The sequence below is a fragment of the Anopheles merus genome, chromosome 2L (assembly GCF_017562075.2).
Source record: "Anopheles merus strain MAF chromosome 2L, AmerM5.1, whole genome shotgun sequence".
Classification (NCBI taxonomy): Eukaryota; Metazoa; Arthropoda; class Insecta; order Diptera; family Culicidae; genus Anopheles; species Anopheles merus.
The window spans coordinates 25558093-25583308 of NC_054083.1; the positions used below are offsets into that span (position 1 = coordinate 25558093).

General features: G+C 47.0%; 2 protein-coding genes across 9 annotated transcripts in view; one reads left to right on the forward strand and one right to left on the reverse strand.

Moving 5' to 3' along the window:
* LOC121594530 (G protein alpha o subunit) overlaps positions 1–25216 on the reverse strand; it is a 63861-nt gene that overhangs the window by 8744 nt on the left and 29901 nt on the right. The window lies entirely within an intron of this gene.
* Positions 10895–25203, forward strand: LOC121594529 (probable cytochrome P450 49a1). Of its 2 annotated transcripts, none has more exons than XM_041917889.1 (11): positions 10895–11900; positions 15960–16224; positions 22031–22277; positions 22364–22480; positions 23184–23260; positions 23527–23722; positions 23856–24021; positions 24102–24271; positions 24355–24433; positions 24503–24736; positions 24857–25203. In XM_041917889.1, exons 2-11 carry the CDS (start codon positions 15981–15983, stop codon positions 24968–24970), a joined length of 1644 nt encoding a protein of 547 aa, XP_041773823.1. In that variant the 5' UTR covers positions 10895–11900; positions 15960–15980; the 3' UTR covers positions 24971–25203. The 2 variants fall into 2 exon arrangements, with proteins under 2 accessions (XP_041773823.1, XP_041773822.1); XM_041917888.1 differs by having other exon boundaries at positions 10895–11869; positions 24857–25201.

Genomic DNA, 25216 nt, shown 5'->3' on the forward strand with positions numbered 1-25216 from the left:
GTTCTAGAACTGATTCTCACTCCATTTATCGGAACAAATTGCGATTCCCAGGTCGATTCCGATTCTGGAATAGTGGGAATCCGGATTCAACTTCGGAATCAGCTCCGGAATTCGCTCCGGAATCAGAATCTTTTCCAGCATCGGAATAGGTTCCGGTATTGATTCCGAACACGGAATCGGAATCGGGTCAGGTCCGATTCCGAGCTCCCACCTCTATGGCACAGGGCCGAACAGGAGACTCTAATGCAGAGCGCGATCGTCTTGTCTGCAATCAAACCACCCGTTGACGGAGTTCCCTGATTATGAGGGAAAGAGCATTGCGAAACAGCAAAAGATCAATGATTCAATAAATCGCGACTCACGCCATGTATGACCGGGCACTAACTCTTCACTTCATTGGGGCGGAGGGGCAGCAGTTTGCAGGTAATGAACAGACGCGTACAGTGGATTACGGATAGTCAAGCAGCAGCAGCAGCAGCAGCAGCCGCCCCATGCACAAACACACACGCACCGTTTGGACCGTTGTGCAGGCCGGACCACACATTCTTAGCCCTTTGGCGCGCTTGTAGCCATCGGTGCAGTGGATGGATTATTTAACCGGCGAACTCAGCCAGTTGGAACTGGACAACCACTGGGCGGTGCGCCGACCGACACGGAAAGTAACCCACACAAACACACACACACCGCTTATGAAATCGTTTACGTCAAAAGAACGAGGACATGGAGATGGCATCGGACTTTGGCAAACTCCCTTTTCGTACCATGGCACCATGGCAAAGGAGAAGAAGGCGAGGAGCAGTTTGACGACGGTTGGGTTATACGACGAGCTGGCTGGTTCGTTTTGCGCGTGAAGCCATCCAGATTCTGTCTCCCTGGTGTCGTAGTGATGGTGGTGGTGGTGGTCGGAAAAACGGGTTATCAGCTTTACAGAAAAAAAAAACCATTGGGAAATAAGGAATGGTACAGTGACGGGGGAAAAGCAGCAAGCACACGGCGGCGGCGATGACACAAAAACGGTTCATGGCCCAAGCCACCGAGGGGAAAGCAAATGCACGAATGTGAACATGCCAGCAACGACAGCGACATGCGGCGGGGCTAATCAGTTCGGCGCACTATGTTTTGATGCACCTACTTTGCACCGCCCGCCCATGGCTCCCCCCCGCAAGTCAGATTAGCAAGCGAAAGGGTGATTAAAATAGAGAAGAGAAGGAAAAAAACTGCTTTAACTTTCAGTTTTCCAATAAAACGTTACGCTTGTTGATAGAGGAATAAACAGCTTCAGCTGCTTCAGCTGATGGCTGCCCTTTATTCCAGAAAAGACATAACAATTTAGAGCCAGACCTAGACGGTAGCGCACGCGCCTCCCGTGACTCGGAACATCGGAACGACAAACAGGAACATAGGCCACACCTCGCACCGGACAGAGGGCCGTAAACCACATCCACACTTTACCCGACTGCGGCGTCATAAAGCTGTGTACAGTGCGCGCTCCCCCGGGCTGGCCGACAATGGCCATCATCGGAGTCCCCAATTCCACCCTCTCCCATAAGTCCCCCAAGTGGCTCATCTATCATTAAACGGCGGGTCTATAATTACGCGTACGCTTTGCAATAAGGGCCCCCCTCCCCCGTTACCATTTGCTGATCGATGCACGATAAATGCTTCGCTACCACGTGTTTGCAGTTAGACTCGAACTGGAAAGAAGACGCAACGGACACACAACGAGGGCCCGGTTGTAAAAGGGCATTATAAAATTTAATTTCCCAACGATTGTTTTTTACTGGACTTTGGCTTTCGGTGGGGCTCGCCGTTCAGGGCGCCGGGATCCGAGCTTTTGTTTTGTTTTACGGGGCTTATAGTTTTGCAACGCAACACAGACTTCCATCACCTTCTTCTACCACCGCCAAAGGCAAATATATAGGTTGTGGTTGCAGCGGGGGTTTTCTGTTTTCTCTATTACCATTTTGCGTACCGTTTTGTTGTCCGCGGACATTGCAACAGCGTGTTGCACAGCTCAACTACCCTAGAACGCGTTTCGTTGCCAACAGAGCTTGGGAGGGAAAAAGTGAAGGATTTGGCAACTTTTCACTTTCGCGAAGCAGTGGTCGCCTCCGTCCCATTAGACCACTCACCTAACCTAGTTCCATTAGACGTACAGGGCACGACTGTACTGGTGACCGTGCTGGACAGACCTGTTCGCTTCTTATCTACTTTGCCCGTGTGGTCGTGGCGAGCATCTGGTGCGACTAACGCGCGTGTGGGACGACTTTAATGGGAACCCCATTTCTACGATCGATGTGCGTGTGCGCGTACCACAGCAAACGGATAAGGCAATAGCTATATGCAAACAGTTGAAGACTGCTTTTTTTAAAACAACCAACAGACCGGAAATATACCTCCGCTAGGACATCTTCAACATGGTACAAACACACAGGGTGTGCACTACGCAAAAACCTTCAACACTCGCCCATGAACTGACCCTGAAACAATGCAAATACATTACCACGCCACCCAGCGATAGTGGTCTATTTCGGTGTTTCCGCTGGATAATGGGCTTGTGTGCTTTCCATCTAGGAAAAACCTTGACGCACAGGCACACACACACACGGACTGTTGATCATGAAATCAACGTGTGTTTAAAAAAAAACAACATTTGGCCGTTTTCTTCGTGAAGTCAACGCTTTTAAGCACGCGGGAAGAGATTCTGGGTTCGGTAAAAACAGCACGGGCAAAGGCTACACCAACCGCGTTTTCAATTTACTCCTACTTTTGGCCACTTATCAGAGCATTTCGAATTGATGCTAAATGGACGCGCCGAGCGCGCAGTCTCTCTGATAGGAGGAAGTGTGTGCTGAGGGACAACTTGATTGGATGATTTTGCGTCTTCTAACGATCGATCTACGGTAAACGAACGTTTCAAGGAGACCCAGATAGGGAGTTTATTTCGCACGCCAATGGCAATCGTAGAAAATCATTTACATTTTACGAATTTTACTGAAATGTCATGCTCACGGGCAATAAAATTAATGAAATCGAAGAATTTTACGATAGCAGCACATCCGCGATCAAGAAAAAAAGACACAACTCAACTAAGCTGATATAAACAGAAAAAAAACAAACAAAAATATACAAAATACAAAAGTTGATAAGAACATAATGAAAATATAAGAGTTAAAAATATGTATAATAAAAGAGTAAATAAACACAAAATAAAAAAGGAAATAAACATGTATGAATAAAGAAAAATAAAACATAAATCATAAAACATGAACAACATAGATAAAACATAAAACAGGTAGATAAATAAATCAATAAATAACTGAATAAAGGAATTGGTTAATACACAAACATGAGAGCTATAAAAAGTAGATTAGCAAAGCACAGATTAATAAACAATCTAAAAATGATAAAATGAAAAAAAGATAACAACATAAAAATAATAATTAAATTAATAGATAAAAATGACAAATCAATAACAAAAAAAGAATATTGCCTGCTGCTTTCGACAAAGAACGCAATGGACTACGCCTAAGAAAAAACAAGCTTTAACGACAAAAAGTGCAAACTTCACCACTATTATAAAGTCTGATATGATTAATGGCTTTCCCACTTTATATAACTTTGAAGCGTTTGACGCTTTACCCAATGTCGGTCAGTTCCGTTAACACACAGTGTGCATTGCCGCCGCCCGAAGATTGATGCCTTTTTGCACCAATGGAAGGACATCTTTTGTCACCTTGCTGCCTCCATTGCTGTGCAAAAATCCTACCGGACAGCGCCTGTCGTTGCCAGCTGTGCAGCTGCTCCCTGCCGCTTTCATTCTCCTCCCCCATTTCCCCTAACAAGACGCAGAACTGTCGCACAACGAGCGTACACAAGCGAGAGGTTAAGCGTTTTTATTTTCACGCTGTGATTCCGCATCCATTATGACGTAATGGAAATTAGTGCAATTTTTACAGCGTCTTACAATGGTGACTGGAGCAGCAGCTGCAGCAGCAGCCACAGCCCGGGCTGGATGAAAAACGACACATAATGAACGAAGTGTACTGTTTCGCCGGGGGTTGGAAAATGTGTCAACGAGAGCGGGCGCACGCGCGCGCGAGAGCACACACCATGGCCATGTTTCCAAGATGTTCCGTCATTTGTATGGGCTAGGCTACGCTACGGGAGGCACACGTTAGCCAGCCTACGGTTGACTCATATTTCATCAGCCTCTCCACTGGACGTGATGCTGCTGCCGCTGTCGTTGCATTCTTTCACATACAATGGAGGTTAAACTTTAATTCCTGCCAAATTGCAAGCTTTCCAGCGTGGTCGTTGATTCGCGCGAGATGCAAAACGCGCGTCGGAGTTGAGCAAGCGCACCGCAATAAATTGCAGCGCGGTGGACAAAACAGGGAGAGATGGCTAGCAGTGGTAGTAGTAGTAGTAGTAGTAGTAGTCGTCGTCAGTTGCGCTTAGCGGAGTGTATTAGTAGTGTACTGGAACTTGAAGCTGACAAAACCACTTAATGGTCGTCGTTTCATAATGGTCAGCGCAGCTAGTCCGGGCCGCCCAAAAGGGAGACCCCGACGGGTGGACGAGTTTACAAAGACCTGATGTAAGCGGTGTATGTCGTGTGCCTAAAATTCAGGTTTCATTTTGCCATTTGAATGTAGGTTGATTTCGCATTTGTCATCAAGCTGCCGCTGCTTAAGTATTATAGGGTTTGTAAGGATGTTTTGACTCGGAAGCGTATTGTTCTTTGCCGCAGGTTCGTCGCTGTTGTCTAAGATCTTCAAGTAAGAAACTTGGAGTACCTAAAATATTCAGAAAGCATTTCTACCAGATCGGAGTCTTTGTGTCGGAGATTATGCGGGTGAAATGCGGTATCTCAGAAACGTCAACACTCTTACTCATTCATTGACCTACATTACCATTACCTGAGTGAGGGACAATTCATACAGGCCGCGGCCAGTCTCTTCCAACCCCGGGAGCGTTGACTAATGTCTGGCACGCCTGGAGCAAAACAGCCAAGTAAAGTCTCCACCGTTCGTACAAGATCCCAGCATCTTGCGAGATCTAGCTGGAACTAATTGAAAAATATCTTTTAAACACAGCTTCCCTATTTGCCACCATCAATGGAGGCCCGTCGCGGCGCCTGCATGTTATATCATCTCTCTCAGAGCTTAGGCATTAATTGCGCCCCGCACGACGCACTTTAGTGATCCGTGGTCTAGACAGTTCCAGCGACGACGCACCCCAAAACCACCCAAAGCCACCTGCCGGATGACAATTAGACGAAGCCAACTGAAATCGGTAGGGGAGCGTGACACACATTTTACGTGTTATTATCGTCTCCGCGTGCTGGGGTGCCGCCGCCTTGCGCGAGGATCAGTTACAATAGACCTTTGGCTTGAGGCCCGGGGTCTCAGGGTAATCACGGCGCGGACCATAACTGGAGCAGCAGAGCAGTCGATCTGTCGTAACAGGTATAACTTCCAACTCCCCTGCCCTCCATTCCATTCAATACATCACTCAGTACACGATCGACAACACCCTAACAATCTGTGCACCCGGGCGACGTCTTCAACAATGGCCCTTCATTTAGCAGTCCGAAAGTAGACCACTGTGAATAAAATAGGGTGGCTTTGTTGCGGCCTTAATCCCTCTCTAGTCGGTCTTATGCCTCGGTATCGTATCCCCAGATAGTACCTGACGACGAAGATCAGCAAACTCGATCTCAACTCGCACCGTGACGACACATTCGACGCTCTCCCGAAAGGTGATTGTTGTCTATCAGACAGCTTCCTTTTGTATGTAGTACAACTCATTCCACATCTACACACAGACACACATTCCTAGCTCATGTACCTAGCACAACCGTGACAGTGAAAGGGTGAGAGTGTTTGGCGAGAGATCTATTATGCAACCAGAGACGGACTGGAGAGACTCCAAAGCTCCGGTGGTTTGTTTTCGCATTTCGCCGGCGCTAGGCTTGGATGAAATTGCATTAGATGGCGGACGAGCGTTGGTCTTGATCGTTGAACGACGGGTAATTGTGGTTCCGCAGCTCAGTGGGGTGGACCGATTATTACAAAGACCTTGGACTAGTGTCAGGTGGCCCGCCATCACTACACATCGGATCGATTATTATAGCCTACGGTCCAGTGAGCTTCGGGGAGATTTTGCAAACCAGAGATGATCGTGCAAAACAATTTGCATAATATCATGTCACACATGGTACGGGGTGGATGTGATTAAAAGTTGACGTTGACTTGAATGAACTTTTCCTGCTGTCGTATAATTTTCTTTTGCTAAGGAAAATGTCAAGGAAAAAAATAGAAGCAGATCAGTGATGTGGATACAGAAATCAGAATGAGCCAATTAATTAATTCTTTGCAGTGAATGAGTTCAGGTAAATCATCATGATAATTTGTTAATAGCTTTTTAACTCGCTCACATTGAATTAGATTATCTGTAAGTTAAATAAATCTATCAAGTGTACTATTTTGCGTGTGATGTGGGACTTCATCACTGCGCTGAGCTTTCATTAACACTGATTTTTACGGACTGAATCGTGATTAATACAACTCTTTCAGAAATTTTATCTAGAACGGTGATTTAACTCTCCACTCCAATCAGTAACTACGAGACCGGCTATTTACGATTAGTGAGTTACATTAGTGAATAATAGACAACCTGATCATGTCAGTACAATGAGCTCAATCGTGAGCTCAATCATCAAAGAACAAAGAAGAATAGGAATACTATATGAAGCGTTGTATACGAGTGTTTTAACATTTTCACGCCAACCAGTAACTCGAGCACAGTTGAATGACTCATTAGAGAGATACATCTTAGAACAGTGATTAATCTCTCCAGTAACACGAAGTAGTGACTCTTCGAAGATGTTGACGATTCTACTCGCTATTCTAACTCATTCACTCTAACTCACGCTGCTGAGTGATCATTCCGCAAACTAAAGCAGATATACGGGCGAACACCCGACAACCTGCTCACGCGGACATTGTTTTTGAACCTCCAATTTTTCGCCACCCTGTGTGTTAGATGAAGTCATTCGCGGTGCTCCAATTGCAATCGTGCCGACCGTACATACACTTTCCATTTGCATCACGAATGAAAGTGAACGTAAAACTAGGTACTGTCCGTCCGTCAAGTCAGCCTCCGTCGTTTAGAGCCCCGACGTTGTGCAAATTTTGGACCACGAAAACCATTTCAATATTTGAAATATCGATCGCAATCGATCGTACCGAGATACTCGAGCTTGAGGCACCATAACGAAATACGCCCACGCCCCGGGGCAGCTTCCACAGACAGAAACAGCACACACTAGCCCGCATCCCTTTTCTCGCACCTTTTTCTCGCGGCCAAATATTTGCACACCGTTTATCATCCGTGCCGAAAACGGAGGAACGCTGTGCCGGGTGTAGGTAGCCTCGATCGAAATTGTCCATCACCCTCGCCAGAAACGTACGGGCTACGTTAATAGGATCGGCGTTCATCTCCTTCTTCCCGGGACCGCATAGAAACATAAACCTTGAACGGTTCTGCCTAAAACGGCACACGGTTGTGTGTACCACACTGGCTGCTTTACTGCATTGCGTAGCACCGCACATAACTCTGTGACATAATGCTGTGTGAATGGGTAATGTGCATGTGTGGAGGGTACAGTAGCTAGGCAGAGCCGTTTGCCGAGCGCGCGACTGACCCACAAATGGAACTGTATGCAAACAACTTCTTCAATTAGATGTTTCCCTATTAGTCTAAATTATTAAATTGCCACAGTTTGAAGTGCAGCGAGATTTAATATGAAGGGGGATTGTTTTTATGACCCTCTCGTACGTCACACACTGGTGAAGCAATGATGCCTTTTTTGCCATAAGCATTAAAATGGTATATTTCGAAATTTTTAAAAGCGTTCTCGTTTTGGAGGATATTTTAAACACGCGCTCGTGTTTATTAACACTCCACACAACAAGGGGGGGAAAACGCGTCCCAACAATGTGCGTCATTATTTAATGCATTCCATTATCTGCAATAAAAAATGAAATGAAAAATTCTTTCCCCTTCAACACCGCTGAGCTGAGCGTCTAATAAACTTTCAAACCCAATTTTATGCAATTTCCATTCGTACACCAAGCGCGCCGCACGATCTTGTTACGAGAATGCATTATTGGTTTCCTTCCCATCCCTCTTGTGTGTGTGTGTGTGTGCACCATCATCCTTTCCAGTCGATGCAAATGCACATTGCGCACGTACATTCTGAAGCGCCCCAGACAAGTATGCTACAACACCTTCTCCGGTGCCGTTTTTCACCTACCCACAGGTGTTGTGTGGTGGTGCCGCGCGCTGTCGAACAGGTGCTAAAGTTATTCCATAACAATTTTCCCTTTCATCCGCATCCCACCGCCCTACAAAAAGCCAAGGGGAAGCAAGGGGTTGGGGAGGATGATTTGCGATTATGATTGCCCGTTTGGCACACTTTCGATGTTCGCTGGAAAGCGAAGGTGTTTTTCGCAGGCACGATCATGCCAAAAAGCGGCATTTTCACTATTTATTCGTTCGTGTAATACTGAATGATGATGGGACCACTACCAACTGACAAGCATTCGTCGCGTATCGTACAAATGGAAAATTAATATTACTTTAACCACTGGAAAATGGATCGCCGTAACGCCCGGGTCTCCCGATCTATAAAGCTGCCTGCCCGCTTCTTCGCGTGGCAAATAAAAACGCTTTTTATTACGACCTAAGCATTAGCTAAACACAGTAGCCACAGTAGGATGGTCGGGGAATTGCACTGCGAAAGGGCCGGAGCTATGCAAGAGGGTACACAATAAAACATACCCGTTTCGTCATGCACGAACGGTATTGTTTTTAGGTTTTTAGGGTCGACTTCTGCTGCTACTGTTACTGCTTGCTGCTACTACTGCTACCACCTTTTTGTGTTGTATTTTCAGCATCGTCGTAAGCTCACCCGCTGCCGTGCCAGACGGTTTCGAGCCCTTCTTCCCCGTTCTTATGCAATCGGCACCAGTACTGGCAGCATTAGCGCTAAACCGAACCGGGCCCGGGGTGAAGCATGTGGCAAACCGAATGTATCCTCTCCAATCGGATTTGATGGCTAGGTAACATCGTATACACCACATTAATGGCACCGCGCGCGGCTGAAACATCCTTGCCGGTACGATTGCAAAATGTAACACACGGCATTGCAGCGACCCAACATATAAACACATTTTAAAATAGCAACATGCGACACGATGTACCCTTTTCGGCGGAAGAGTGAGCCACAGTTTTCCCCGACGCCACTGGTCCCCGTCCCAGACCGAGGTGGAGGAAATCTTCGGGAGGGAAGATCTCGCGTGCGTGTCAGTTTTGTACGTTTCTAAAGTTCATGCCACAACACTGCGCTGATGATGGGTGCCAATGGGGTTACCATCTCCGATCGCGGTCGCACCACGATCCCCGCTAAATGGGTCAACTTAAAAGAAGGTAAGGAAAGAATATGTGCTTTCGTGCTAATGTTGCATTCGCAATAGTTGGTAGGAAAACAAGCTTTGGCAAAACCGTGGCGTGAGAGGGTCATCATTTTGATTGGTTGTTTCCACTATTTTGGTTAGAAAAATATTTGAAATGCACAGGCTTTATCCAGAAACCACACAAAGACAACACAGCAAGATCTGAACTAACGACGGAAGCGTTGCGTAGGATCATGTGTTTGACGACTGCAGCATGCAACGGGAATTAAGATGCGTCGTTAAAAATACAATTTAAACTAGGAGAGACACATTCTAATTCGGGTCAAATATCATTTATCAAATATTCATATTGTTAAAGTTAATTCATTTGAATGATATTTCAAAAATTTTAAAAATCATTTTAACATCTTGAGAATGTACTCAAGAATTTAAAATATTTATATGATAATATTTTTTTTAAATATTTCAATGATGCATGCTAATGACCCATACCATTTCCGAATTACAGAGAGTATTCGAAATGCATTCCCTAATCAAACACAGCGCAGCAGTTTGTCAAATATTGATCAACAAACGTTGCAACAGTTTGCATGCAACCGCAAATGGAAACGATAACTGAATCCTTTAAAAAAAATGTGTACAGAACAAAACAAAAAAAAGCAGAATGCAGCAGCGAACCGGTTTTTCGTTCTTGAATATTTTACCCCTTCGCAGTGATTGTGCAGCAGCACATGCTGCAGTTGTCTCAAAATGCAACGTTCTCTTTGTGGGCCAGGTAAAATAGAATGTCCCCATGCAATGCGCTCGTGTGTGCGTGCCTAGAACCGACAGCGCGACCTTCGGATGCCGGTCCATGTTTTAACTGTCTTGATGGTGCCATTCACGTCAGCTTCGTTGGATTAATGCTTAACCAGAGCCGTTGCACTTTTATAGTGTGCGTGTATGATTCTGACTTCTGTTCAAAATAAACCGCTCTGGAACGTAAAATTCAACACCACATGCTCGAAATTAACGATAATGTTCTATACAACGGAGTGATAAAATATTGCACGACGACTTCGTGTTTTTCGACCATTTAAAAGGGGAATTTTCTCAGATTCCCACCGAACAATATCTCACACGTCTTGTCGCACGCATCGCACGCACAATCGCGCAACAAACAGCTCCACACCAACCACACATTCCCCCTACTCAACTCAAACCCTCGAGAAGCTTTCATCATCTCAGACCCGTCCAAGTCAAGTCGCAACCAGCGACGGACAAAATCGTCACCAAAGTCGCGACCACCAAGTCGTTTCCGAAACCCCCACCCCAACAAACCCAAACCCGACAAAGGAGGGTTGATTTTGCGCGAACGCCAACAGCATTAAGCGACGCCGAAGACGGTGGTGGAGCCCATGCAACAAACCCCGTCCAACAGACGCAGCGCGTACAAGAAAACTACCCCCGCCTACCGCGAACGAACGGTGGCGGGTGTGCGAGCGCGCGCGCAACTCGGCTTTCCTTCGCCCCGGCACTCACTCGCGTACCCGCGACCCGAGCAATCGAAGCAAAGATCGTGACCATTTTCGCCTTCAATTAAAATCGGTACCTCATAGCGAGCGGTTGTTGCCTGTTGGCGCAAGGAATCTTCTCTTTCACAGCCCGTCGATCGGCCGGTTTCGCGTTTCGGTACGCGCCTTCAGTTCTGTTCCGTTCTTTTTGACAATTTTAAAATCACTAAAAGATTTTATCGTAAAAAAAAGAAGTTAAATATTCCATCATTTTGGAAAGTGTGCTTTCGATTTCAAGCCTGCAAAAGTGAAACTGATCGTAGGTGTTGATGCGCTCCCGGGAAATCATTTAGAAGCTGTAACTCCCTTTTCAAACGATCGTCACCCGCTGCACGCAGCGAAAGTGATAACAGCAAAAGTTTTTTAGTTGGGTGTCAATCGGTGTGCGCACAGTTCTGCCCATATCCCATAGTGTACGATCGCGGTTAGTGTTCCGAGAGTGAAATATCCGTTTGCCGTCTTTGCGTGACAACATTGGAGCGTGTGTGTGTGTGTGTGTGTCAGTGTTTGAATTTTCACTTTGCATTACCATCGTCAAAGGTAATGCCAACGAAACCACACACCGAAACCCATTCATAGTGCGCCCAACGCTTTAGCAGCTTTACAGGAAGAAGATTCCATCATCACCACTCGGCCCTACCGATTCCTTTTCGCAGCCGAAAGAAACGATTTATCCGAACAATAGACAAGCAGTTGTTAAAAAAACACAGTGGACGCGAGTTTTCCCTCCTTCGAGTGTGTGTGTGTGTTCGTTTGTGGAGCTGATCGTATTTTGCGGCGTGTGTTTGTGAATTTTAGTGGCACCGTTGTGCGTGAATTCAAAATAAGGAAGTAAGTTGCCGACAATCAACGGTTTGTCACGGTGTGTATGTGTGGCTTTTGTTGTTTCTTAAGGTGGATTAGGATCAGCTTATTAAGTTTTTTACTTTTTTCAAACGGCCTTCAAACACAGCAAAAAAAAAACTCGTTTGAGTTGGGTTGGCTTGAGATGTTCAGAAGTTGGAAGAGGGCGAGGCAGCATTCAATGTTTGTCCGCTCTGTCAAGCTTGGGGTGTTGTTTTACCACTCAATGCCAATTGCTATGGATGAGTGTTGTACCCTCTACTGTTTAGCTTGACTACCAGCGAACAACAAGGGTTGGCACACCCTCGGGTTGCGTTTTCTTGTAGATTAGAATGCGAATTACAACTAAGATGCGTTTTTGCACCAACGACCTCAATGGCGTTTATATTGTTTCCCCCGCAATGGGAATGTAAAAATACAAATCACACGATACGCCAAGGTCCAAACACGTGCTTGTGATCTCTACTCCAATGTGAAGGTATCAGTGGAAACTAAGTCCCTCCCTGGCCTGATGCAAACTCATCTTGAAAGTGAAATTGATGAATCAAATCAATTCCCCCCCCCCCCCCCCAGCATCGTTGCGCAATCGAAACCCTCAACTGGAAGCTCATCAAACGAAGGCCCGCCACACGCTTGCTGTCTCGAATTGTGGTCCATCCGTCAATGGTCTGCGGGTTAGCGGGATGTAGCCGAAAAAAACCGGATCGAATGTGAAAATTTAGTCGTGCAGAGCACGCGGAGGAGGCTCGAGACGGTGCCGTCACCGGGTGCGCCGTCACTAGCTCCACTGCTGTTGGCGAGACAGTTCGAGGTCTAGGTTGATTAGTTGATCTCGATCAACTACCTTCGACACTACCACCACCACCACCACCTGTTCACAAGAACTCACAGCAAGTGAATGAATTTCAGCTGCAGTGTAGTGTCTAGTGGAAAATGGCAATCCAAAACACCTGTTTTGGTGGCCAATGCTGGCGTGTGCTGATGAAGTGCAAACACTCACAAACGATACCAATGCTTTCCCGAGACTGCCCGATCTTGACTGGCTGCTGCTAATCCCGTTCCAAACCGGCACCCGAACGAGCATAAAACGGGCTCTTGCTCAATTATGCTGCCAGTCCAGTTGCCTAGTGCCCTGGCCGAGGGGCAGCCTTACTTTCGCAAACATGTAAAACAAAACCGCATCCCACGAACGTGTCGCACACCTCCCGTCGTCAAGAGCCGGTGCAGGTTCACGTTTAATCTACCACCCCTATCCTGGGGGGGGGGGGGGGGGCTGCAAAAAGTGGGCTATTTGGAGTACAATTTAAGCATGTGCTTTAACGAGGCAGAATACCGGTGATGGTGGTGATGGAACGGTCTTTGCAAAACCTAACCCACTATTCACAGCCCGTCAGATCCATCAGTTTTTGGGACAGGTTTCACTAGATTTGTCTGTTGTTTTTTGTTTTTCAACCCGACCTGTCCAAAAACTTCTCGAGGCCATTCCACAGGCGATGGATAAGATTGCCGGTGAACTTTGGAACGTTGTACGCGGCTAATTCGGCAACCTTCCAACTGCTTCCAGCTAGCTATATAATAGGGCTACTACTGCTCAGGATGCCATACCATTTGCCATGAATTCCAGTCCCCTTGCTGTGGGGGGGGGGGGGGGGATGCGGGATCCCATAAAGCAAGCTGCAACCCAACGACAACTTTCTGTCTCTCGCACTCTCTTGGGCGTTTTGTTTGCTTTTTCAAGGGCTTTGTTCAAAATAAGGGTCTACACGCGCGCCCGGTGACTGGAAAAGAGTTGGAAGACGTGTACGCATCTCCCACGGGCCGGTTGCCGTAAGTTTAGTTAAGACAAGGTTGCGTTCGCTCGGGTGCGGCTTTTGGGAAAGGGATCGAGTGCGCGCACCTTTCGGTTTCCGGCCGGCGATCCAGTGACGTAAACACTCGGGGTATTGACGGGGCCAACCAAAAGATGCGTGAGTTCGAGGCGAGAGACGAAATATTGTTGGAATATTCATGGAATGTTTTGCCGACAGTTTTGAGCTGGTTGGATATGCTGGTGCTGCTGGTGCGGAAGTTTTCGCAGCAGCATTCGGAGAGAGGAGAGGTTAATAAAATATTTAAAATTTCACTGCTCGCGCTGGAGTCGATTTTCTTTCGTTTCCTCTGTTGGGTGAGGGAGAGGTTGTGCATTTTTGATGGTGTGCCAAAAATAAAAACAATTCCCTCGCAATCACGTCAACATGTCGATGTGCGCGTCATAAATGTTTGATGTGCTGTCAGGCAATCGTAGTTGTAGTGTCGCCACAAAAAACAATGGTTCATTGTTTCCAAATTCCACCTTTCGCAAATTGCCTTCCAAATGGTCGGTTTACTACTATCCGTTCAACTGCTGATGACCTTTCATTAAGTTGAGCGCGAGTTACGCAGTCTCAAGACTCTGCGTTCGACCACTTTTAACCAGTGATGTAGTGCAATTGATGCGACCAGGGTCTCCGATTAATGCCAAGGAGAAGATAAGTGGACTGTGACAGGGCCTGTGTGATAAGATGTTCAGGTTTAATTTTGATTGCAGATTTATTTAAATCAGATTGAACAGAGATTGGATGTTCTTGTCACAGTGTTGTGTGCTGTCAGTTCTCGAAATTAAGATTAATTTGCAGGTTATTTTTGGCCATGGGAATGCAGAAGCCGATCCATCATTGTTTCGAAAAATGCTGATATCAGATCAGCCTCGAAGCTGTATGTAGATGACATTTGATGGAATGGAGCAAATCCATGCTGGAATCACCTTTTACCTTCCAACTCGGTGGCTTTCAGTTTCACAGTTTCTGCTAGGATCTAGCTTTTCACATGTCAGCCAATAAACAGATTTACATAACCATCGCCCAGAGACAAAATTGTGGGGCTATTAATTTTCAAACGCTCAAAGCAATCGAACCCGTTGATGACCGTTACCATCACAAAACGGCTAATTTACCTTTCAGTTTTGAGAAGGGAAAAAAGAAGACACGTGAAATATCATTATTGACTCACGGGTAGGAAAACGGCATAAAGCACAAACTTTTCGCACGCATTATCCCATATCCTGCAGCTGTCCGGAGATTCCGTCATCAACAAAGAAGCTGGAGATTATTTTTCATTCTTAGTTTTTTCAAACATTATTCTCAAGACGATTATCGTGAATAGAATATTTATAAAGCACAAGCATCCTGTCGGAAAGAACGTATCATCAGTTACACAAGCGGATAACTAAGAAAAAAAAATCACAACAAATCGGTTTGATACTGAGGAAGAAGGGTGTGATAGGAGAGCATGATTTATCGTAGCATAAATACGAATACTAAATGGTTTGCTAGTATTTTCCTTTTTTTCCAATTCCGATCCACCCACCCCATCCTGAAAGATTGCTATTTATCTATCATCGATCATAAAATGTGCTTTGCGCGTTGGGAAGGGAGAGCTTGGTGTACCGGGGACTCAGGCAAAAGCGAGTCTTCGGTTTCATAATACATCCGACATGACCGACAGGGTCGACTGGCCAATGATGCGACGAAAGGGAGGAGACAAACACGCACATCAAAACCGATCAACCGACGACGACACGGATCGGAACGGAAGATCGAGATGAATGACTTCCCATTTTCATAACAGCTTCGTAGCGCCTCCCAAAAAAAAATCACGATCATCCCTCCCCGGGCCACCTTTGTGCGAGAGCTTTCATTTTTCGCTCGAAATCACGTTCGAAAGACAAATCGCATTCGAACGCAATCTAAAAGGCCTCACACCAAACCGGTCGGTACGAATCGAACCAGGCGGGCCTGCAATCTGCAATCACCCACCCATGGGCCGATCGAGAGTGAACCGACTAGGGGAATGTCAAAATCCATCACCACCGAAGGTCAATGCCAGGATGGCGTGGATTTAATTTATGCTAGGCGCTTTTTTCCTCCCATGAATCTTTACGTAAATTTTGCAGTCATCTTCAACCCAGCGGTCAGCCTCGTTCGTTAGCAACAGCAATCAATTCCGTTGACAATAATCCATCGTACATTTTGCTTGTCTTTCCCTTTTCCCCGTTGCACAGGCAGATCCTCACGCGAGCAGTATGGTCGGGCAGAGAATAGCAAACTCTTTACTGAAGAGATCCGCCTTTTCGTCGGCGTTGAATGTGCTGCCCAACGAGGCAACCGCGGCAACGGCGGCCCTGCTAGAGCCCACGATTCAGCAGCAACAGCAGCAGCAACAGGCGGTCAATGAACAGTTCTCCCATGCAAGACCGTATAGCGATGTGCCGGGTCCGAAAGGGTTGCCGATGATCGGCAATTCTTGGCGCTTTGCTCCAATAATTGGTAAGTGTTACCCGCACACAAACAGAACCGACTTGGGAAGATCTTTAAGCACCAGAGTAGATCTCCAAGGTATTACTAAGAAATTCGGCAGAGTTTCTTTGGCAGAAGACTGGATTTTCAGGAAGTAGCAACATCTTATTGATCAACAAATTAAAATAATGTCAGCAGCCTCTTCACCTTGACGTATCATCCGCGTCCGATAACTTGCCGCTACAAGGTGTTGCCACCTGCCAATGCTTCGCCTTCAACTCTTATCATGACCTAGCTCATTTCCCAACTCCATATTAACGTTCCACATAATATCCAAATTGGAGACCGGTTTGAGCGTCATAAAAAACCACACGATCTTTATAACCGGGGCCAAAAACCGGATATCTCTTTTAGGTTATCTTCTATTGGAGATCACCTCTGCTAGACTCATTCGAAATAAAAAAAATGAAAATATTCCATCCCAAGGCCACGGTCACCAGACATATCTTAGCGGATCGGTCTCCGGTTGTTCCGCATCATAATCCTCCTCCTCGCACCCAGTACCGTTTGCGGTGGCACAGTCTGCACGTGAAAGTCCCAAAGAAAGTGAGACTAAAGGCAACAAAGCAAAACGCACCGCGCGAGAGTACACCACCGACGACTCTGGACGAACAGAGGAAGGAAAATAATCGTTGGCGCCGCTATGTCTGTACAAACTGCCGCGTAGGAAACACAGACGAGGCCACACAGGGAATGTGTGTCTGTGTTTTAAAAGGGGGAAGTAAGCCCACTGGGAGGGGGGCAGATTTGGAATTGAATTTTGCAATCGGCACAACCTCGATAGAGGGAGAACCTCGCCGGAAAATGCATCCTTAACTCGGCCGATTGTTGCAAGTCGCGTAACGGCCGCAAAATGGTACAAAGCAGCAGCAGCGGGGCGGGCAGCAATACCCACACCCGACACCGATTCCAGCGCTGCACTCATGTAACGAGTTAGTTATGTGGTCTGCTTCGTACCCGTATGTTGCGCTCCTCTACTCTTGGTGCCAGGTGGGCAAAAGCAATGGAGCAGCAGCCCCCAACGTGTATCCATTGAGGAAAATATGATCCATTTCATTCGATTATTATACAGCGCCGCCGACAACGAGTGGTGGTGCTCGGTGTGTTCGATTGAGCTCATTTCACAATCGATTCATCCAATCGTTATTACATCGAATGCAGCTCACACACACGCGCGCGCGAACGTGGGTGCAAACGAGTGAGTCTGAGTGCATTCGAATCGCGTGCGATTTTGATAGCCTTTCTTCAATTACATAGAAAATTAGGATCACTTTGTGGTGCACATGGTGCAAATAGAGGAGCTCGTTATCGGTGCTACAATCGATTTAATTTTATCACTATTTGTTAAGAAATCTGTTTCAATTCATGTACTTCTAATGGATCACAGATGAAGTTGGTAATGAAACCAGAAACAGTCACTAACAGACTCTTTCTTGGATTTCGTTTCTTTCCCTCGCAATTTAGAAACTAACCCACACACAAATCAATTTGCACAAAATTAAGCAACGGACAAATTGCATCGCAAATAACAGCAAACACACTGGGGAGTGGGTGAAGAAACAGATTAGTCACAGCGACCCCCGCAGGTGGGTAACGGGACGCATTCGCTTGCTCCACGATTTTCGCCAAGACTTCAAACAACGATGAGATAACAGCACAAAAGGTATACGTGAACCATTCCATACTTTAATGCTCTGTGTCTCTTGATGTTGCGGTCCGTGCGCCGACATTGAGTTTGAGGCTGTGTTTACATTGCATACAAATGTGTCCCCAGGTACACACTGGGTCACCATTGTGTGTGGAGTTATTAGTTTCCGCTTTTTTTCGCACACTGAACTACAAAAAACTAACCTACCCAAGTGACATGTAACACATAATCAAGAGCCTTGTGAAGAAAGGTTTTGTTTAATTTGTTCCTCCAAGTGGGGCCAAGTTATTGGTGCAAACTGGTCAGTCTCAATAGTCAACTGTCTGTCAGTCCATTTTGAAGAAGAAGTGTTGAGACCCGCATGGCAACGAAAGCCTACCACACACTTCACCACATCACCCGTGGTCATGATTTTTGTTCATGGAACAATGTCAGACATTACGACCCAAACGGGAGAGGCGGCTTAATAACTCACCAGGCCGGTTGCCACAAATAAACTACTCATAAAGCCTGTAGTCAAAAGATGCGGGACGGACCGACAGAAGTACATGCAACCAAGCGTCACCCAGCCCAGGAGTGTAATGTGCTTGTGAAATGTGCCACCGGATCGAGGAGCCTTCACAGACAGGAGACCGCGCGCACGTTACAATGGGAAGCAGTAGTTTACATAATTTCGTGAAGATTTGTTGTTGTTTTTTTTCATTGGTCCAAACACCCTGCCGGTTTGCTTGTTCGCTTTATTTGGGTCTGTCGACATCGAACCAAAAGTCCTCCTTTTTTGGGAGGGAAGCGCAGGGATGCGTAAAGACCACCGGACGCACTCCGCGCACAATTTCTCCTTTTGTGATGCGAACGCGGGCGCGCACTGTTTACACGCGAGATCATGTAACCGCTGCTCGAGTGCGTGCCGGTCTCGTGTGCACACAGACAAGTTGGGCCGCCGGCGGGTCACCGCGGGATGGCGGTACTTCGCAAACCGTCCCAATGACACAGTTTCCCACACTACGGTCCACGGCACTACATATATGGCCGGTGTGGCGCATCATTTGTTATCGATTAATCTTGCTGAGGGAATACCCCTCGGGATGTTCCGATGTGACGGGATCACACTGAGTGACAGGTTGGTATGTGCCAAAGATGTCCCCAGAGATACAGAGAGGGTTCAGTAGGTCAACCATGAACGGGTAGAGAGTCTGTATAAATCAACGACGCGACCACCGGACCGGCAGCACCATACTCTTAACAGTCACACATTAGCCGGCCCATTAACGGCTTCATTCGGGGGGAACCCGTCGTTTATGAGCGGAGATGATTTAAGTCCTCCTTCAGGTGACATGTGTGTTTGTGTGAGTGTGTGTGCGCGTAATTATCTTGCCAAATCATCGCTGCACACAAACACGTCGTCACCGGCGTTTTCTGGAAGCCGCATCGGGGTACCAAAGAAAGTGAGAGTGATCGTCCGGTCCAGCCACTTCAGTACCTTCTCGAGCCGACGTAAATCTTGCCACCGGCGTTTGACGAAATCAATGACCAACGCGCGCGGTCGTGTTTGCCTGATGTCCTCGTTAGCACCAGCTCTCTCTCCTACAAACGAGATCCATCCTTCGTCGCTTTCGTTCGATTTCAGTTACCGCACGTACGCGAATCTAGCAAAAAGCCGCTTTCCAAGACCACAGCAGTTTCTTCACGTATGGTATGGGTAAATTGAATTGTGTTACATAAAGGCAGAAGAAGCAAAGCTGATTAGCTTTGCTGTATCAATTTCGTTAAATGACGCAGAAGCTCAAATATTGAGCAAGACTCGCCGCGCGAAGCTGTTAATCATGGAGAATCGTCACAATAGCATGTTCCGTACCGTTTTACATGTCGTTGCTCGCTATTCCAGTGTGAAGAGATTTTTTTGTTTTAAAATTAGCATAAAACCCTACAGGTTCGTTCCGGATCCTCGAAATTCACACCTCGACAGTCCACAGGCCCCGCCAAGTAAGGTAAAGCAAGGCACATCTGCTAAACAAACATATTCATATCTCATGCAAACCCAGGGACCGGCGGTTTGGCCGCTTGTACAATTGCGAGTTGGACAAGAAGCACTTGAGCAACAGAAATAAAAAGACACCATTAGAAGCTTCCTAACCTCAACACGTGGCCATTTTGAAGAACGGGTTTACTGCCATCAACCCAACCCACACCATAACTCCCGCGGTATCTTGTGCCGATGGTGACATTTGGCAATTACCTGACAAAGACCACACACACCACACTGGACGCTAGAAGCGCGAGCGAGCGTTTCCATCCCTCCAAGGCATACTTTACAGCTCTTCAAGCACCGCACCGCGTGGTAAGCAAAGGTGTGTCACGCGGCTTGACCTGTGTCGCTCTACTGCTTACTGCCATGGGTATGCGGTTTTCGCCGCAGTTTATGATTTTTGTAATGGCAATCCTAAACGCATCAACTGTCTGCAAATGTTTAGCAACATTCTTGCGACAAGATAGCCGGCCGGGGTCTTGCTAGCACAAGCAAATATATTGTTTTGAAGCCAGCTTAACCACAAGAAAGGTACGTGCAGTGTAGAAAGAGACGACGACTAATTGGTTTTAACGAACGAACGAAATGTCCCATCTAATGAGAAGGAGTTCGTTTAGGAGTGGCTTGCATAATTCACAACAGTTTCTAGCTAGTTTCTAATGGACGACGCAGTTACTCAAGGGATCTTTAGAAACCTACTTTTTTACCAACAAATTTGAGCTCACACCTTTTCCTTCCGTTGAGTAAGTTCGTTAGTTTCAATCTCCCTAAAACATATGACGCTAATTTCCGCACTCCTAATGACTCGGACACGCGCAGCTATTAACAGTGTCGGGCAAATGCTGGGCAAATTAATTCAAATTCCCTATTTGTACCTCGTGGTAGCAAATTTTAGCCGGTCTCATGGTACAGTCGTCAACTCGTACGACTTAATAACATGCCCGTCATGGGTTCAAGCCCCAAATAGACCGTGCCGCCATACGTAGGACTGACTATCCTGCTATGGGGGGAAATCAATAAGTCACTGAAAGCCAACCCCACAAGTGGGTTGGTAGGCCTTGACCGGCATCGGTTGTTGAGCCAAAGAAGAAGAAGAAGAAGGTAGCAAATTTTACAACAGCTACTACATGACTAAAAAACTACGCACGCACTATCTTGTGGACACAAACAATTGTCCTATTTTCCGGTGGCATAACATCCATTTGGTGGGAGGACATCAAAAAATGTGCGCGCGCAAAACGGGCGAACCCTCTGTTCATCACAGATCGAAAAAAGACACATACAAAAAAGCATAACGCGCTATATAGTTTATTTTGAAACAAATTATGTGTAAAATGACCACCCGCTGGTTGGTTGGACGAGGTGAGTGGCGGGACACACGGTGGCGGGTTTAGATTTCCAATTGGTGGTGGTTGCGACCACAAACACGCATTAATTAGCATAATGCCGGCGGAATACACTGAACCCGGCACGTCGCTCGGTAACGATGGTCTTTTTGTTGTTGTTGTTGCTCCTCTTCCTCTAATGTGATTGAGCGGGGTTCGTACACCATCGCCGGTGTACTGGTGTCACGCGACTGCTGGAGGTGTGTGCTTGGCGATGAGTAAGCAATCTTCCTGTATGAGGTCGTGTGAAGCTTCGCCTCGTACTGGACTAACGAAAACGGTAATGATTCCAATCTCGAGCACTATCCAGATTTAATGGGAGTGTAAATGATCTCTTGGATCTTCTCCATGATCACATCATTAGAAGAACTTTGCTCCTACTCGAGATGCCCTTTTTTCGGTACGCTAGTTACATTTTTTGTGGAGGCATTAATTGAACATAACGAGGCATTTTTTTCTGCAATTACCATTGGCGGTAGCATCTGTAAGAGATGATTGAAAAAAGGCTGCTACAAGCGCGCTTCAGAGGGAAGAGTGCAAACACTTTGGCAAATTAAACACTTTACCGCCTCTGTCTTGGCTTTGCCTAAACAGAATAGCCAAGATGGAAAGTAAAACCGCTGCAAATCATTGACCGAGAGTGCCATTGAAAGCCACTCCTCGGCCCACTTCACTGCGACTAAAGTCCGCCTCCCCGCCGTTCGCTTCCATCCGCAGGTCAGTACAAGATCGAAGATCTGGACAAGGTAATGCAGGACCTGCACCGGCAGTACGGGCGCATCGCGAAGGTTAACGGACTGATCGGACATCCGGACCTGCTGTTTGTGTTCGATGCCGACCTCATAAGGGACACGTTCAAGCGGGAGGACGTGCTGCCCCACCGACCGGCGATGCCCTCGCTGCGCAACTACAAATCGAAGCTGCGGAAAGACTTCTTCGGCGACAATATGGGACTGATCGGTGTGTAAGTATCGAGTCTACCGACCACATCGCTAGCAAACTTCCGCCACGAATCACATCTACGCCCAATATCTTCACACACACACACAGGCATGGCGAAAAGTGGGATGCGTTCCGTGCCCAGGTCCAGCAGGTGATGCTGCAGCCCTCCACCGCCAAGAAATACATCGCACCGCTGGATGAGATCTCCAGCGACTTCATGGACAGGTAAGCTAGCGACTAGCGTCATACTGATACAGTGTGCGTGTCGGTTAAGCAATCGCAACCCCACGTTAGCTGATGATCTTTTGCGTGCCTATCGCATAGGAGCGATAGGGCGAATGGTTAACCCCAAAAGAGATCGCCGTGCGGCGGCGGCGGCTGACGCGATCTCGAGGCCATCCTCAATGACGCGGAGGGGCCGAGAGGGTTTCAAAGTCGGCAGGTTTTTATAGAGAGCTTGATTGGCGACTGCTGGTACGCCACTCTAGTAGGCATTTTAAGTCGAGCTGATGAAATTAAAAAAAAAAAAAACCCCAAACGGGTAGAGTACGCACGCATCGAGGAACAAAACCGAGAGAATGTCGTTCTGGGAAACTTGTTTCAGTTGTACTGACGTCAATGACCACAATGCTGGCGTCTTTGGAGCTTGAAGATACAATTTAAGAACGGAAAAAAGAAGATTATCTTCGAACATCAATATTCACACCAGACCGGTTTTATGCCGTGCGACTTGACTTTGCCAAAAGTTTCGCAAAAACGCTAATTCTGAACCATAAAGATGTCCTCCTATCCTAATGTGTTCTTCCTTCTCCACACCGATACACTCCAACATTCCAGCTAGCCAGCCCGGTTAGCAAATTTTGTATCACATGAATAATTAATCTGGTTTGCGTCGTAACTCGACGTTTTTCTCCATCTCCTTCGACAGGATTCAAGAGATGCGTGACGAAAATAACGAGCTGCCGGGAGATTTTCTGCACGAGCTGTACAAGTGGGCGCTAGAGTGTAAGCATCTTATTACCCCGCTTCGTTTATCCGATCCGAATCCATCTGTACAGTAGAGCAAGTAGAGCTAATTAGACGAGATTTCAGCTGATTCTTTTTTCCTCTATTTTGCTTCACTTATGCTCAATTAGTTTTGATCCTACGCGTCTACCCCTTCATTCAATCTAAATTGGCAGCGATATTAACACACTTGTCGACACTACTGCTCCTCCGTGTTTATGCTTATTAACGTTACCTTTTATCCCCACCCTCTCTCACGCGCGCAGCAATCGGACGGGTGGCACTCGACACACGTCTCGGCTGTGTGTCGAAGGATGGCAACGACGAATCGAAGCGCATCATTAACTCCATCAACACCTTCTTCTGGACCGTGGCCGAGGTCGAGCTGCGAATGCCGATCTGGCGCATTTACGAGACGACCGCGTACAAAAACTACATCGGCGCGCTGGACACATTCCGAGAGTAGGTGTTCACCCACCCAGAATCGATCAAAGGGAGGGCGGGAGTTTGAGGTGCGATTTCTGTCACCCTTAGAAACAGTCTAACGTCTCTTTTTGTTGTTGCTTTTTTGCTACTGCTCGACCCTCAACACCAGACTTTGCATGCGTCACATCAACATTGCGATGGAGAAGATGAACAGCAGCACGGAGCAGAAGAGCGAAGAGTGCATCTCGCTGGTGGAGCGAATCCTACAGAAGACGAACAATCCAAAGATTGCGGCAGTGCTTGCGCTCGATCTGATTATGGTTGGCGTAGATACGGTAAGCGTTCAAGTGGACCTTCACTGTATTCTATGACCTTCATCATACTTTTACTCTCTCTCTCTCTATTTCGCTTCTAGACATCCGTTGCGGCGACATCTACGATTTACCAGCTCAGCCAAAACCCGGACAAGCAGGAGATCCTGTTCAACGAGATCAAGCGCAGCATGCCGTCGCCGGACACGAAGTTCACGATATCGATGCTCGAAACCATGCCTTATCTGCGGGCCTGCATCAAGGAAACGCTGCGGTAAGTTGGATTGTTATCATCCTTATCGGTGTGCGCGGTTTTTTGAACTAAACTTTCTATAATATTCCCCTCTCTGTGTGCAGCATGTACCCGGTGGTAATTGGAAATGGGCGCAGCCTGCAGACAGACGCCGTCATCGGTGGTTACCATATTCCGAAGGGGGTAAGCAATCATAACGACGAAAATTCCTATTTTTTTTATATGCTCACAAAATCAATTCCACCTCTGCAGACACACGTCATATTCCCGCATCTGGTCGTCTCGAACCTGCAGCAGTATTTCCCCGAGCCGGACCGTTTCGTGCCCGAGCGATGGCTCAAGCGGGGCGAGCTGAAGGAACATTCCGGCTGTCCGCACGCCGGCCAAAAGATCCACCCGTACGTGAGCCTCCCGTTCGGGTACGGACGGCGTACCTGCATCGGGCGTCGGTTTGCAGAGTGCGAGCTACAGATACTGCTCTCGAAGGTACGTCGTGGGGTTTGGTTGGCTTGAGCAGCCAACAAAAAGGCCTATGCGTGCCGTGCGGATTGCCTACTTTTGGGCGGTTTTTAATGAAACACACAAAAACAAAACGCTTCATTGCAGCTCTTCCGGCGGTACCAGGTGGAGTATAACTACGAGAAGCTTACGTACAAGGTGAATCCCACGTACATTCCCGACAAGCCGCTGAAGTTTAAGCTGACCGAGCGGACCAGTTAAAGCGGAGGTTTGGATGGAAAATGGCACACCAGGAGCCGAGATTCGTGTCCAATGCCAGTATCGAGCACGTCGGAACAATCACAGGCCGAACACGGCTCAAGCTGTTAAGCTTATGTACATATACCATTAAATGTTAAATAAAGTAATATAAAACATTATTATCAATAAACGAAGTTCAGCTTGAAGTCACACCATCACCGGAGGAAATGTGACCTAGATTGTGCACGTTGGAGAAGCGTCGAACCC

Coding starts and splice junctions, on each gene's coding strand:
- LOC121594529 (XM_041917889.1), top strand. CDS start 15,981: ATGGTCGGGCAGAGAATAGCAAACTCTTTACTGAAGAGATCCGCCTTT. Junction 22,481..23,183: donor TCCAGCGACTTCATGGACAG/GTAAGCTAGCGA, acceptor CTCCTTCGACAG/GATTCAAGAGATGCGTGACG. Junction 24,737..24,856: donor TACAGATACTGCTCTCGAAG/GTACGTCGTGGG, acceptor GCTTCATTGCAG/CTCTTCCGGCGGTACCAGGT.